This window comes from Anolis carolinensis, unplaced genomic scaffold, assembly GCF_035594765.1.
Source record: "Anolis carolinensis isolate JA03-04 unplaced genomic scaffold, rAnoCar3.1.pri scaffold_12, whole genome shotgun sequence".
Taxonomy (NCBI): Eukaryota; Metazoa; Chordata; class Lepidosauria; order Squamata; family Dactyloidae; genus Anolis; species Anolis carolinensis.
This window is the reverse complement of record NW_026943823.1, coordinates 11,569,852-11,586,581: the sequence shown is the minus strand read 5'-3', so window position 1 is coordinate 11,586,581 and position 16,730 is coordinate 11,569,852. Positions and strand designations below refer to the sequence as shown.

Sequence of the window (16,730 nt, the reverse complement as noted above, 5' to 3'; positions counted from 1 at the left end):
GTGTTCATTCAGGAGCGGCTGTGGTGAGCTGACACTAAGCCAAGAATACGGACACCATCCCGCTGTAGCGGTGAGGTGTAACATGCAAGTGGAGGATGAAGAGCTCTTGGGCGCCGGAGGAGGAAGGTCGGAAAGGGCCACTCCCGAGACGGACGCTGAGTTCCACCAGCTGGCGGCCCTGGCGTCATCCACCGCTTATGCCCAGCCAAATGGGGTAACCCAGAGGCGCGGAGTGGTGCGGGGAGATAGCACCGGAGGAGAGGAAGGTTCACCTTCCCCAGGCCCGCAAAAGATGGTGTTTCTGGAGGAGAGGATGTCGGCGATGGAGACCACCCTGGCAGTGATGTCGAGGGCGATGGAGCGCCTGGCGGTTTTGGCGGAGCCGGAGCGAGGAAGGGAACTCCGGGCTAGCTCAATGTGGGACGTGAGCATGGGAAGCAGCCAGGGCTTTGCAGACCTCCCAGCACCGAAGGGAAGGGAAATGCGAAAGGAGCCCGGTGCCCGGCCCAAGATCCAAACGAGCCTGACGCGGGTGGAGGAGAGTGACGACGAAGGGGAAAAGCCTCCGAGAATCCCGGCTACGCTCCCAACTGAGACCCTGGTGCCCCTGGCGAATGCCGGGCGTGGCACAGGACAAAGGGAAGCAGCAGCGGGGCCCACTGGCCCGCAAGGGGGCTTGCGACGGGCGGAGGATTGGGGATTGCCACCACAGGGACCCCTACCGAGACGAGAGGAACTAAGGATCGAGTTTGGGGGAGAGTCCTCTGAACTGGATTTTTTCCTGACCACGGTGAGGGGCTATATGGAGGACAATGCCCACACTTTCAGAACGGAATCCAGCCGGGTACGGGCCATTGGTGCAGTGTTGAAGAGGGGAGCGGCCAGCTGGTACGTTCAACTACACGCGCGGCGCGACCCATGTCTGGGGTCACTCCGACGCTTTATGGGGGCCCTGGAGACCCGTTTCCGAGATCCACTGGAGCAGATCCGGGCGAGGGAGGAGTTGAAGACCGTCTCCCAGGGGCAGAGGTCGGTATCTGAGTATGCGGAGGAGTTCCAATGCCTCGCTGAAAAGGTGCCGGAATGGTCTGCAGTGACAAAGATAGAACTCTTCAAAGAGGGGCTCAGGCGGGAGATCCTCTCCTGGGCGGTGCATCGTGATGAGCCTGACACACTGCGCGGATGGATTCAGCTGGCGGGGCGCGTCGAGACATCGCTGGCCCAGGCGAGGAGGCACCGAGGAGGGCTACTGCAGCGGCCGCAGATGAAAGAGGGGAGCCGGAAGGAGGGATCCACCCCAGCCGGGAGGAGAACGGAGCCGCCAGGGAACGTGAGCTCCAGCAGGAGGAGCTGCTTCGTGTGCGGCCGTTTGGGCCACAGGGCTGCCGAGTGCTGGCAGAGAAAAGGGGAAGGCGGAGGCCCGCCCAAACCAAGAGCCGTGGCAGGGAAACGCGCCGAGGAAGAACCACCGATGAGGCACCACTCGGGGGGGTTGGTAAGTCGGGACAAAGCCATGATAGTGGTCCCCATTCAGCTGGAAAGTGGCAGCAAACAAGCAACCTGCAAAGCATTTGTGGATTGTGGATGTTCCAGGAACATCATCTCCCCTGAATTAGCCGAGGGATTGGGATGCGAAAGAACGAACCTAGAATCCCCAATAGCTTTTTCGCAGTTGGACGGATCCACAGCATCGGGATCATTAGCTAAGTACAGTGCCGAAGATGTAAAGTGTAAGATAGGGAGTTGGGAAGGAAAGGTGTCATTTGTGATATCACAAATAGCCAGCTATAATGTTATACTAGGCATGCCATGGCTGGGGCAGGCCAACCCGCAAATCAACTGGGAGGATAAGAGCATGATCTTCAGGATGAATTTGGAAGAAGGGAGCCAGGAAGTGGAGAGAGAGCCGGGGAAAAGGGGGGAGGAAGACTCTATCAGGATAGCAGAACTGGCAGATAAATTACCCCCAGAGTATCGGGATTTTGTGGACGTATTTGATGAGAAGGAAGCAGACAGTTTCCCACCGAAGCGGAGAGTTGAAGTGAAGATAGAGCTAGTCCCAGGAGCAGAGCTTCCTAAGGCAAAAATATACCCAATGTCGGCTAGGGAAAAGGAGGAACTGAGAAAATACATTGATAAAAACCTAGCGAGGGGTTTCATAGAGCCTTCAAATTCCCCTCTAGGGGCGCCTGTGTTGTTCAGGCGCAAAAAGGACCAAACGCTGAGGCTCTGCATTGACTACAGGGGCCTGAATGCAATCAGTTCTGGAAATAAATACCCCCTACCTTTAGTGAAGGACTTGATCGCCCAGTTATCGGAGGGACAGATATTCACTAAATTGGACTTAATTGAAGCATACCATAAATTGCAGATTAAACCAGAGGACAGGTGGAAGACGGCCTTCTCCTGTGCATTCGGATTATTCAATTATCGTGTGCTCCCTTTCGGTTTGTGCGGCGGAGGCGCCGCGTTCATGCAATTAATCAACGAAGTGTTGCATCCATTGTTGTACAAGGGAGTCTTTGTTTTTTTAGATGACATATTGTTAGTATCTCGGACTAAGGAGCAACACGTAGAACTAGTCAGGGAAGTCCTGCAAAAGTTGAGAGAAGCAAAACTGTATGCGAAGCTTGCCAAGTGCGAGTTCAATAAAGACCAGATAGACTTTCTGGGGTATAGGATTTCCTCCCAGGGAGTGGCGATGGACCCTGCGAAGGTAGAAGACGTGAGGGGGTGGGAAGCCCCCAAAACACGGAAGCAGCTGCAATCCTTCCTAGGGTTCGCAAACTTCTATAGAACATTTATCAAGGACTTTGCGCGCCTCACTTTGCCATTAACGGATTTGTTAAAGACTAAAGGTAGGGGAGAAACAGCCAAAGTGAAGGCCCCAGGGGCCAAACTGACCTGGACAATAGAATGCCAGGAAGCTTTCGAAGCCCTTAAAAAGCGTTTTACGGAGGAGCCTGTCCTACAGCACCCTGATATGTCTAAAGCCTTTGTATTACATTGCGATGCGTCAGACCGGGCATATGGGGCAGTTCTGCTACAGAAAGACGAGGGGGGGAACCTGAAGCCATGTGGCTATCTGTCAAAAAAGTTTAGTGATACTGAAAAAAACTGGCCGATTTGGGAGAGAGAAGCCTTAGCGATTCTAAAAGCACTAGAGTGCTGGAGACACTTCCTGGAAGGAAGTGGAACACCGTTTGAGGTGTGGACTGACCATAGAAATTTACAGTATCTAAGATCCCCTCGTAAACTATCAGCGAAGCAAATTAGATGGGCCCAATATTTCAGCCGTTTTGATTTCAGACTCAGATTCTTCCAGGGGAAACATAATATACTCGCTGACGCTCTCTCTCGGATGCCTCAGCACGGGGGAGGAATTCAGGAATCTGAAGGGAGTATTTTTCTTGATAAGCAATGGGGCCTGGCAGTACTAACTCGAGCACAAGCGGCCAAAGAAAACAAACGTACTGCCATTTCCACGGGGGGAGGAGAAATATGGGAGGAAGAGTTGAAGCGAGCGTATGGAATGGACAAATGGTTACAAACAAACAAAGAAAAGGGAGAATTGTGTGGGGATTTGGTGTTTGTAAATAAGAAATTGTATATTCCTGAATGTTTAAGACGAGAAATGTTAAGGAAGTACCATGATAACAAGGGTGCGGGTCATCTAGGCCCCACCAGGACTATTAAACTGTTGGCCAAACAATGCTGGTGGCCCGGAATGAGGAAAGACGCCAGGGGGTACGTCACGCAGTGTGAATTATGCGCAGAGGGAAAAACACCACCGGGGAAGCCCCAGGGGCTATTGCAGAAGGTGGTAGAGCCCATGAGGCCATGGGAATGCGTAGCCATGGATTTTGTAGGCGAACTACCCCCCAGCAGAGGCCACAGATACATTTGGACAATATTGGACTTATTCTCAAAACAGGCACACTTTGTGGCTCTGCCAAAACTTCCTTCAGCTGAAAAACTTGCTGATTTGTATGTGAAGCACGTATATCGCCTACATGGGTGTCCCGACAAGATAATTAGTGACCGGGGAGTCCAATTTACTGCAAAATTTTGGGGAAAATTCTTACAGCTGTTAGGAGCAGAAAGGAACCTGAGCTCGGCCTTTCATCCCGCGACCAACGGGGGGGTCGAACGTACCCAACAGACACTGTGCCAATTCTTAAGGATGTACACCAATTATAGACAGGATGATTGGGCGGACCTTCTTCCGTTTGCTGAGATGGCTTTTAACGGGGCCGTACATTCGGCCACAGGTCGTGCCCCATTCGAAATAGTATACGGACAGGAGGTGGCACCTTTCCCCAGGCTACCCGAGTGGAAGGAAGGGGAGGGCCAGACCGACGAGGAATGGCCGGCCAAAATCAAGCAAGGGTGGCGAACCGTGGTAGAGGCATTGCGGGAAACACAAAAGAAGTACAAGCTCTTTGCGGATCGTAGGCGCCGAGAGGGGGACAAATTGGGCGAAGGAGATCTGGTTTGGCTGAGCACAAAAAACCTGAAATTGGGGTTCCCATCTAAGAAATTGGCTCCACGCTATATAGGGCCATTCAGGGTAGCGAAAAGAATAAACGAAGTGACCTATGAGCTGAGGCTACCAAAGGACCTAGGAAAGGTACACCCGGTATTCCATTGCAGCCTGTTAAAAAAGTATAAAGGAACTCTGGACAGCGGAGAACAATAGTTGTGTTTAATCTTTTCCTTCCAGGACGAAGGGGAGGAGGACGCCATGTCAGAACCCTGCTACTAGAGCCTGGATGTGGCTCTGAGTTTCAGGGTCACTGACATTGATAAGACACCTGCGTCCCAGGACTCGGAGGAGAAACGGCTGATGGACTTGGCGGGGAATTTGCGCGGGGTTTTACTGAGCGGGAAGAGACTGTTCAAATGAGGGGGAGGGTATATAAAGGAGGGTTGGCCGGAGCCTCCCATTCTTGGCTTTTCTGATGTTCATGTTTCCTACAGTAAAAGTTTCTGGTGATATCACAGAGAGTCTTGTGTGTTCATTCAGGAGCGGCTGTGGTGAGCTGACACTGCGGCTTTTCCGCCTGAGCTCAGTCTGCATACCTAAAGACTCTACCAGCGTCTGAGGCAGTGGAGCCCGCTCTCAGACCTGAAGGAGTCAAATAGTGGGGCTCTATTTCCTTGCTATTTGGCTCGCGTGTGCGCACGTAGCCCAGTGGCTTTCTGGGTTTGCACAGGCTGTGCAGTTCCCAGCAACGTCCAGGGCTCCCTCGGCGGTAGACCTCGAGCCGCGGAGCACCAGCGACAGTTCTTTGGCTGGCTCTGAGGCGTGAAGCCCACCAGAACCAGGCTAGAACCTGGACAGGCCTGGCAACGCTGCTGCGAGTTCGGCCGGAGCACTCAACCGGCTTTGACAGCCTCTTCATCAGGAGTTCGGCCGGAGCACTCGGCCGGCTTTGACCTGCCTCATGGTCCGGCGGTGGTGACCTGCCTCATCGTCCTGCGGTGGTGACCTGCCTCATTGACCTGTGGCGGTGACCTGCCTCATCGTCCTGCGGTGGTGACCTGCCTCATCGTCCTGCGGTGGGGACCTGCCTCATCGTCCTGCGGTGGTGACCTGCCTCATCGTCCTGCGGTGGTGACCTGCCTCATCGTCCTGCGGTGGTGACCTGCTTCATCGACCTGCGGTGGTGACCTCCCTTCACAGCGGGGAGGAGGCGTCTCTTCTCTCCTTTCCAAAGCCAGCCTCGGTGCTCCTTCGGCGGCAGGCCTCGAGCCGCAGAGCACGAGGTGCTTGAAAATTTGGCGAAGTCGCCATTTTGGCAGTTTACGTCACTCGGGCAAGGGAGGTATCAAGTGGCAAGTTGCTGTCAGTTGACATTTTGCAGCTTGCCCACCAAAGTCTGGCGCCAAAGGTCACAATCTTTGTAAAGTATAGTTACTTAGTGATATATATTGCTATGGTTAAGTGCTGTGCATTGTATTATATATTGCATTTGCTTTTATTGTAAATTTACTTGCAGGTATATTGCATTTGCCTTTGTTGTAAATTTACTTGCTATTAAGAATATATAATGTCTATGCAATTTCAAGATGATACAAATGGTATATCTCCTTCTGAGGCTGAAATTAGGAATGAAAGGCCCCAAAGGATAAAGCACCCTTCAGCCAAGATGCTAGCCCATCTAATAGATGAAAAGGAGCTCCTCCATGTGAGGTTAGGTTCGGCATGGGAGCGCATTGTAACATTAATGGGCAGAATAGAGAGCTTGGGTATTACAAGGGTGCCATCCATATTACAGACAGACCTTGAAGAGACCTTCGGTCTTTGGAGGGGTTTGGTGTCTAAGATAGTCCAGGTCCTCGAGCGCATTAACGCCAAGGATTCAGAGTTAGAAATAGTGAGTGTTTTAGCTGACACTAATGAGAAAGAAAATAGGGTGAGGGCAATCCTAGCTTCCTTATGAGAACCCCATGAGACCAATCTTTTAAAATCACCTGCTGTGGCACTTAGTCTTAAGTCCAACCGCTCTAGCCAGGTATCTAAACTAAGGGAGCGTGCATCGTCTAAACACAGCCACTCTAGCAAGTCTTCTGCTGCTGGGAGTGCCATCTCTTCCCTAGCTGCCTTGCACATTAAGGAGGCTGCACGTCTGGAGCTGCAGAGTAAAGTGGCGGGGGCGGAGGCTGATGCTAAGGCAGCTGATCTCACCCTTCCCTTTAAAGAAGAAGAGCAACGACTGCAAATAGAACAGGCCCATAGACGAAGCGAAATGCAAATAGAACAGGCCCATAGACAAAGCGAAATGCAAATAGAACAGGCTCGTATAGAGATGCTTAGAATAAAGATGGATGCCGCAGCCAAAAGGGTAAGGGCTGAGACTTTGGCCAAAGCCCCAATTGAGCCACTCACAGAAGAAAATGTAAGCCAGTTACCAATACAGGACCCTTCTGCCAAAGTGTTTGCGCACCTTGGCAGCATGTACAGCCAGTTTTCGGATGAGGAACAGGGAGACTTCTCTCCTTACCCAGAGCAGGGCCCCAAAGTCACTTTTGAGTTTCCTGCAGAGCAGAGCGTCATAGCGGGGAGCTCACCCTTGCTCGAGCTACCTGTGCCTCCTGCTAAAACCCTAGGTCAGTCAATCAGGGCCTCAAGGCCGAGCGCTTGTTGGCCCCTACAGACAGCTGCACAGGGAACCATCGATTCATCAGTGGTCGATGTCATCCCTCCAAGAGGCCAAAGGTTGACGCAAGGTACACGGTGGGAGTCCACTCCACAACAGCAAACTCCTCAATTGTTCCCTTCGACGCCAGAGTCCCAGCTTGTCTCCATCATCAGAAGCCCCAGAAGAGATCTTAAGGACAAGGGTGTCGAAAAGTTTTCGGACATGCCTGAGGAATTTCTTCTCTGGAAGGCCACCTTCCAGAGAGCAATCAGAGACTTAAAGTTATTGCCTGAGGAAGAACTGACTCTTCTGGCTGCATGGTTGGGCCCAGCCTCATCCTCACAAGTTAAGAAGATCTACGCAGCCCACGTAGCCGATCCCGACAAAGCCCTGGAAAAGGCCTGGGCCAGGTTGCAGCAGAGGTATGGGGCCAGCACAGAGATTGAAGCATCTCTTATGGACAAGCTCCAAAGGTTCCCAGCTTTAAAACTCAAAGACTTCAAACTCTTGTGGGACCTCAGCGATCTCCTTGCGGAATTAGAGTCGGCCAAGGAGAATCCAGAACTGCCCGGTTTGAAGTGCCTCGATCAGCACCTGTCCCAGAGGCAGATCTTGACCAAGCTGCCCTTCACTTTGCAAGAACGCTGGGGACAGGAGGTCTTCAACTACAAGGAGGCCCACTCCCAGGCATACCCTCCATTTTCTCATTTGGTCCAGTTCATCACCAGGGCGGCCAGAGAAAGGAATGATCCGCAGACGGGCCTCCCCACCTTATACCAAGGGACCCATCCAGGGAAGGCATCTGAAGTGGACAAGAAACCACCTAGAGAGGCCAATAGACCTGTCAGCGTAAAGGCAGTCGAAACTCAACACAAGACTGATGAACCCAGGTCGGAGGTAAAAGAGTTGCTTTGCCCTATTCACCAAAAGCCTCACAGCTTGGCCAACTGCAGGGAGTTTAGTAGAAAGACATACAAAGAAAGGCAACAGCTAGTTCAAAAGCAGGGAATCTGCTTTAGATGCTGTGGAGCAACTCCACACTTTGCATCCAACTGCAAAGAAAACATCAAGTGTGAGAAATGCAACAGCCTCAAGCATTGCACCGCAATGCACAACTCCAATATCATCTCCCACCCCAAAGAGAACGCTTCACCAAAAGAAAAGTCAGCAGTCGAAGACACCGACAAGCCAGCCGTACCAGAGATGCAGGTGGAGGTTTCAGCAGTCGCCTGCACAGAACTATGCTCTGACTCGCACCAGTTCAGAGTCTGTCATCCTATCTGCCTAGCGGATGTATATCCATCCAAGAGCCCTTGGCTTAAAAAGAGACTCTATGTGGCCCTAGATTCACAGAGCGATGCCTCCCTAGCTACTCCAGAGTTTTTCCAACTGTTTGACATAAAAACCCAGACGGTCGACTACACCATGTCCACCTGTGTAGGGAAGAAGAAGTTGCAGGGTCGCATAGCATCCGGCTTTGTTGTCTCCTCTTGTGACCAGAAGAGACTGTTCGAGTTACCAGACCTCATTGAGTGTTCCTCTATTCCCCGGAACAAAAGGCAGATTGTCACCAGAGAAGTTGTGGAGGCCCATCCACATTTGCGACGATTGAAGAATGCTATACCAGCATTTCAGCCAGATGTGGACATTGCCCTTTTGCTTGGTTCGGACTGCCCGAGCTTGTTTTGTGTGAACGATCAAGTTAAAGGACCTCCAGGTGCACCTATCGCACAACAATTGCCATTAGGCTGGACAGTCATAGGCCCAGTGTGCATAAACAAGATGCACCCACCATCGTCGTTGGACTCTAATCAAGCACAGGTGCTTAAAGGTGGACGTCCTACACTTGTGCGCAGTTGCCTAAGTCACATCTCAGTCTACTGCCAAGGAATAACTCCAGAGTATTCCTCCACCTTCAAAGTCTCTGAGAGAGACGAAGCCATAGCGCTCTCGAAAGATGAGCAAAGGTTCTTGGACAGTATGAATGCTCAAGTCTCACGAAGTACAGAGGGAAATTGGGTAGCTCCTTTGCCCTTTAAGTCAGATAAGCCCACTTCGCTAAACAATAGACACATGGCAGGGAAAAGACTCTGGTCCCTAAAGAAAAGAATCCATCATCAGGGTAGAACTCTAACTGAGGCAGCCCTTAGAAATGAAGGTCTGTGGGTAGTTAATGCCAAAAGGTTGGTCAACAGTTGTATTTTCAAATGTGTCAAATGTCGGCGACTCAGACGAAACTGTCAAAGTCAGTTGATGGCAGAACTACCTCAGGATAGGACTTTGACAGACCCACCCTTTTCCCATGTGGGAATCGATGTGTTTGGTCCTTGGGAGGTTGTCACTAGGAAAACCAGGGGTGGTGTTGTAAATAACAAGAGGTGGGCAGTTTTGTTTACTTGTTTAGTAATACGAGCTGTCCATATAGAAGTCATAGAAGGGATGGACACTTCATCATTTTTAAACGCATTAAAAAGGTTCATAGCCCTCAGAGGGCCAATTAAGTCAATTCGGTCGGACTGTGGCACCAATTTTGTAGGTGCGACCAAAGAACTCAATTGTGTGTCTAGGTTTGGGAGAGACCCAAAGGTTCAGAACTTTACGAATACTGAACAAATTATGTGGACTTTCAATGTTCCTCACGCCTCCCATATGGGTGGTGTTTGGGAGAGGATGATTGGTATTAGTCGCAAAATCCTTAATGCCATGTTTTTGAGTCATAGGTCATTGACGCATGATGTTTTGGTGACACTTATGGCGGAAGTTACCGCAATTATCAACAACCGGCCGCTGGTTCCCCTTACCAGTGACCCTGAGAACTTACAACCACTGACTCCTGCACTTATTTTGACACAAAAGGTGCCAGGATGGAAGGACGTCATGTTGCCAGTTCCGGACGGAACTCACCGTGCCCTGTGGAAACAGGTGCAGTCCTTGGCCAACCACTTTTGGAAAAGGTGGAAAGCTGAGTACTTAAGCCAGCTTCAAGCTAGAAGAATCTGGCAAAGCCCACAGGACAACATTGAGGTTAACAACGTTGTGTTGTTAAAGGACAAAGACTTGCCCCGCCATGCGTGGCCCATGGGCATTGTATTAAAGACCTTTCCTTGCCCGGACGGTAAGGTCAGGAAAGTTCAATTAAAGACTTGCAACAGAGGCAAAGTGTCCATTTTGGACAGACCAATTAGTGACCTCGTGTTGCTTATTGGAGATGTTTAAAGTTCTAGTGTTTGTATTGTTGTGTATACAAAGGTGTTTGTATGTTTTTGATTGGTAAATTCCCACATCCTGGGAATTTAGCGGGGAGTGTTCCGTCCCCCAGGACGATGGTTTGCCTTACCTATTGGTCGTTTGTTTGTTTTCCCTCCTTTACATTTTGTTTGAGCCTCTGGCTGCAAAGGCCTAGGAAAGGTGGCTTGGAATCTGCAAGAGCTGGCTGCAGTTTTCTTTGCAGTGATTGGTCAAAGAGTGCAACATCTTAGGACCGCCCTTTTTACCAGGGTCTAGTCTCCATTTTGGAGCTTCATTCTGGCTATAGTCTTCCAACGTGCTGGAGCTGTGCAAGGCTAACTGGGACAAATCATCCTCAAAACCAGGCCAATCTAAGCCTATCCAAATTAGATAAGTATTGAATTATACTGATCTGGAATAGGAATTCTAGTTAGAGGAGCAGGGTTATTCCATCGCTTCTAGAACTAATCTTTGCTGTAAAGATAGGGAAGGAAAGAGTTTCTCCTTCTAATATAGGCAGCGTGATTAGGGTATAGTGGTTTTATAATCACCTTTGCCTTCTGGAACCAGGGATAATTCTGCAACTAAAACCTATGGAAATTTGTTTCATTTTCTGCAACTTTAAGATCTGTGCCAGGTTTACAACCTTGTATGAATAAACATCCTTTTTTGAAGTTATCCAGACTCAGTCGTTCAATATCTATAGGACAGCTTATAGGGATTTGCAGTTCGCCCGGATAAAGGACAGCACGTTTCAGTTTTATAGTTTTTTATGGTCCGGCGGACGGCACACCCCTGGTTTGGATGTAACAGGATAATTTGCCTGAAAATAAAAAAGTATATTCAGGTTAAGCTGATGTATGATGGAAAAAAACAGATGTGAGAGATGAGTTCAGACTGACCCCAACATTTGGAAAAATGATGGGCTATTATATATTCAGGTAAACTATTATGTTAATCTACACTTGCTATAATTTAAAGGAGCAAAGGGAATACTTTCCTATAATTGTAGTATTTATTTAATTTCCTGTAACAATTAACTGGCTCAAATATTTCAACGCAAGGGATTTTAATGAGAACGTTTATGTTTCCCTTGACTCAATGCAATGTTTGAATCCAGTTTTTTTGCCTTGAATGAAGAGCTACAATTTTGTCTCTTTCAGGGCCATTTCTGTAAGGAGCCTCAACTCACTGTTTTCATGACTCTGGTCCTACTCACTCAGCAATGGAGCAGATGGACTGCAAACCCTACCAGCCGCTATCAAAGGCCAAGCATGAAATGGACTTAGCTTATACAAGCTCTTCCGATGAAAGCGAAGATGGGAGAAAGGCAAGACAATCCTACGAATCCAGAGAAACTCTTAACGAATATGGCCAAGAACTCAGACTGAATTATAACAGCCACAACAGAAAAAGAAAAGCTGTTGACGAATCCACTCAAGGTATTTCTTTTTTTCCTTCAACAAATAATCAAATGATTACAATAGTATATTGAATTCTTTCAGGACCACCTATAAAAAATGTCTACCATTCCTGTATTACATGGAACAGATGAAGCAATTTCCCCCAAAGTCTTCCATTTCGTATCTTCTGTTGTATAAATGTGTCTGTGGATTACTGCAAAATCTTGTAGGTATTGCAAAAAATGCCAGCAAACAATTACTTACACTTGTGGGGTCAAAATGAGGATATTTATTGTCCTTTCAAGTACAAATTTCTTTCTCTAAACAATGAATTTTTCCTTCAGTCTCTAAATTTTTAGCATTGTGATTACTTAAAGATTCACTTGAGTGTTTAGAGGTACATTTTAGAGATCCAAACAGAAGGCAAAGTTCCTAAAGAAATGTGAAAACAGAGCAAAGAGAAGAAAGTATTGAACTGCCTTGAGTCTTAGGTTTGGAGGAAAATCTAAAGATTTAAATAATACTTGAAAATATTTTTAAATGGTCAAAGTATGTTTCTCAGTAGTTGAGAAGAGTTCTAGAAGGACAATAAGCTGTGTAATTCAAGTTTATTTCATGCAAAATTAACATCTTAAGTCACCAAAATAGACGAAGAACCAAGACAGTTTTTGAGGTCCCTCCTCTAGCTCCCCTTGTTACTTGAATCCGGGGAAATAACCTTGTCAATAAGAGCCTGGGGGGCACTTAAATATTGGCTCAAGACCAGAGTTTTCAGTCTAGGATACAGTCTGATTCATCTCTTAGCTCAGGATGAGTTCTTAAGCAGTTGGCTTAAGATACAATTCTAAGAAAGCTTACTCCCTCAACATCTCTCTTAACTCATCTCAGCTTTGATGTTGCTCTCAAATCAATCAAATCAATCAGAGACTGTGGGACATTGCCTTTTGTGAGCTACGTTCCTGTTCATATGTATCTTGCTCCTCAAGTGCTCTGTCCATACACTATGTCGGGCCTTTCCATGCAGCAAATTACTTAAAGAACTTGACTGTGGCCAAATACTGCTGTATATTTTCCAAAGCAAGATGTAATGAGTTCCCGTCTGAACTGCTGCGTGGGAGATTCACGGGTGTCCCATATAAAGAAAGACTCTGTCCATGTAACAAATAGGAAGTAAAATGCATCTACCATATTATACTGTCATGTAGTTTCTATGAACAGGCCCAAGACACATAATCAATGCCCTAGTGAAAAACTTACTTTATGTGAAGTTTCTACTTGGTGACAATCTTCCCCACATGACCTTAGTGGTTGTCAAGTTTCTTTCTGAGATGGCCAGGATTAAACAATTCCCAATTTTAGATACAGGCTAAAACATGCCAGTACCTTTGCAGTTTTTAACTTATGTTTTTAGCCATCATGTATGGCATCAAGCAGTTTTAACCCCGTATTCTAAGCAGTTTTAACTGTTGTAAATTTTATCCAACTATGTGTCCAATCAGTTGGCTAAAATACAAAATAAAATAAAAATTAATTAACATGGGTTTGTTTTCTGCAGAAAAAAGGCATTTTATGTGCAAGAAAGAACTTCTTTGGTATAGAAAACATTAATTCTACACAATAATTTCATTTCCCATGCACATTTGCACAGAATATGCCTCTTTCTGCATCTAACAAATATGTTTGGATTTTGTACAGAATAAGCCCACAACTGCAGAATTTTCTCTGCAGAAAATAATATTTCTGAAACTGCTTTAGAGAGTGATAGTTGGTAATGGTGGTGAGCTTTTTATTTTTTACATTTAAAGTAAAAACCAGAGTGACATGGGAACAACCAACCTCCACTGTTCCAGGAATATAGAAATGCAGATGGCTTGAAAGCAGCAATTGCTGAAAGATATGCATTCTCCTCTTGTTCTTCCACAGACCATCTGTTACCCTTTTCTCTCTACTGAACAACAGTATGTGTTTATCAACATACCACATTTTATAAGCATTTTCTTTTAAAGAGGGCGTGTGTATGAAATCTGCAACTCTCCAAGCATTTCTCGTCAGCATGTGTTATGCCACCTTTGTCAAACTAGATTGCATAAGAATATTTATGCCTGTTGCCCATGTTCTGAAATAGATTTTCATCTCAACCTCATTTTCCTAAAAAAAAAACTGTTTAAAATATATTGTTGGTTTTAATAAGGAGGATTGTTTTTTCTTCTTATTTCTTTTTCTGGCTGATTTTCACCCTATTTCCTTGCTGGAAGTGTCTGAGTACTGGACTGATACATGAATAGGGATCAGTATTTAAGTTAGCATTCCATACAAGTGTTGTGGAAAATTAAGCACTCTGTTTCTTTTGGATCGTTCGATTAAAGCTAGATTGTGGCTTTAAAAAAGCATTAGAAAACCATTACTAACAAGATTGTATCAAAACAAGACTGCACATGCAGATATATATATATATATATAATGTATATAAACACATATATTTATATTTTTCACTGCAAGTTCAGAAAGCATTTTAACCCGTTCCACTCAAATATCTGTTTATTTGTTTATTAATCAACTTTTATAAATTGCTCACTTCTAAAGATTTCAACATTTATCATGCACACTATGTAAAAACAATGCATAAAATCAATGCACCATCCATGAAATATATGGTAAACTGAACAATGCTGAAAAGGTTTGCAAAAATAGCTACTCTTTCAACATGAGCCCCTAAAATAGCATTTGTTCAAGGAGATCTGGTGTCAGGCAGCTCATTTTATAACTTTCCCATTCTATGAGATAGAGCAAGCCATTTTATTTTTCATTTCAAGAGTAAGCCAAGGGAAACAGAATTTTAAAGACTGCTTATGGCACATTTCAAAACATAACATTTTCCCAAGGCAATCCAGCTTACGATTAGTATTAAAGAACACATTTTTTTTAAAAAAAGAATAGCAATCTATAAAGCAAGAAGAGCAGCGTAACATTTCTCAGGCCACCAAGTGAACATATAGCAAAGAAAACCCAGTTTTAAAACAATCTAAAGCCTGTTTAAAATCCAGGGGGAAAAATACAAATTGTTTCAGGCTGTTCACAGCATGGTTGAAGAGTAAGGTTTGCTTTACCAGGGATTGAAGATCTTGGGGGGATGATGGTCCACATTGTAACCTCATGAGAGAGAGAAGCAATCCGTCCCACTGTTGAATACTTCTTGCAGGAAATATGGTCTATCTAATGCTAAGGTGCACTTTGTATCTGTATCTTTTAGGTTGGATCTGTTTATTCAGCAAATGGAAATAGGAAGTTGTGCTTTTTTATGGCACACTTTTCGGACATCTTAGAGTTCCTTAGGCAAAAGGATTCCCCTGTTTACTGAGTGTTGTTCTTTATTTACTGGCAGGAAGCAGCCAGACTGTGAAGCTACAAGGCCACTCAATGCTAATCAAGGTGGCCAATTGCAACATTCGCACTTGCCTCAAACAGAAAAAGACTTTTTTCTCCCGCCCTAGACATTCCTCAGATATCTAAAACCCACTTGTTTAGTTTTCAACAGACCTCACAACCTCTGAGGATGCCTGCCATAGATGTGGGCATCAGGAGAGAATGCTTCTGGAACATGGCCATACAGCCCAGATAACTCACAGCAAACTATGTTGTAGATTAGTATTTTTTTTCCAGTGTGTCAGGAAGTAGTACCAAAATTTTAAATCTTGTGCATTGGATACAACAGTTGAATACCCTTGACACGTATTGTGAATTAGCAGACAATAGCTTATGGACCACTCACTACTTTTCATAGCACCTGCCTGTGGTGTTATTTCAGAAACACAGAACATAGACATTATTGACAATAGTGCACACAGATTGTACCACCATACCACTTGGCATGTTCTGGTTTTGTCTGTTTTGAGAAGTGCCAGAACCAGGTCAGGCCTGGTTAGTATTTGTCTGGAGGAGCACAAGGCAATGCCAAAGATTAGTGGTTGGGCTAGAAAGTAATCCTGCCTGAAACCCTGGAGACAAGGCTGGACTACTTGGGTCAGTTATATGTCTCAACCAAAGCAGCTTCCCATTGAATGAGGTCATGGTCCACATGTCTGAGTTATACAGTTACTTTTGGAGCCCAGAAAGGCACAGAACATGACTGCCGGTCAGATTGATTCTTCCCAGTGATTCTGTCTGCTAAGCTGTGCGTTGAATAGATACCAACAGAAATTTAATCATCCATCTTTTCAATGCACCTTGGATCTACAGATCAGGGGTGAAAAAAGGAAACATAAAATGATTCTACTGAAGGCTGTTCTGCTCTTCTGTTATACTGGGAATAATAAAAAGCCTTTATGATGGGAAACTGTATTTTAAAATAAGGGCATCTAGACAGGAAAGTTTACCTGGACATATTGTTCAAAGAAAGCAATTGCCTTTTTAAAAAGAGATGTGTTGTGTATCCATTTGCTTCATGGGAAGAATACTTGGGCTTATTTTGGGGGCTGTTCTTTGAGGTTCCCTTCTTTTCCCATTTACTTCTGAATGCACGCCAATAATTTGTAATCTACCTTTTACTGCCAGTGAAAGCTAAAGTTCTACAGGATGTGCTAGATAAAATCTACCATGACATTATGCTGAGGAGAAAATCGTTTCATCGAATTGCATGAAAATGATAGCTCAAGCTTGAGGGTCTATTTTAAGGGCCTGCGGGCTGCGGCTGGCGGTCAGATAAGCTGAAAGGAAAGATGCCTTTGCAGATGGGCAAAACCAGGGTTCGAGTCCCTGCTGCTCAGGCATGAAATCCATCAGATGACCTTCGGCAAGCCACGCTCTTTCAGCCTTAAAGGAAAAGAATCGCAAACTTATTTTGAAACAAAAACCTTGCCAAGACCAAGAAAATTCTCAGTCAGAGTCACCTTCAAGGCACATATTAACAACAATCCTGCAAATTCAAGATAAAGAACAAAAACCATGAGATGCAGGA

The 16,730-nt window shown here is 46.1% G+C and overlaps 1 protein-coding gene across 11 annotated transcripts in view; it reads left to right on the top strand.

Annotated features, from left to right (window-relative positions):
* The window catches only part of tenm1 (teneurin transmembrane protein 1), a 365,598-nt gene that overhangs the window by 104,600 nt on the left and 244,268 nt on the right, over window positions 1–16,730 (top strand). For all 11 annotated transcript variants that reach the window (XM_062963661.1, XM_062963659.1, XM_062963658.1 and 8 more), the window contains exon 2: window positions 11,537–11,815. In XM_062963661.1, the coding sequence (XP_062819731.1) occupies window positions 11,599–11,815 (217 nt within the window). In that variant the 5' untranslated portion in view covers window positions 11,537–11,598. The remainder of the gene's footprint in view (window positions 1–11,536; window positions 11,816–16,730) is intronic.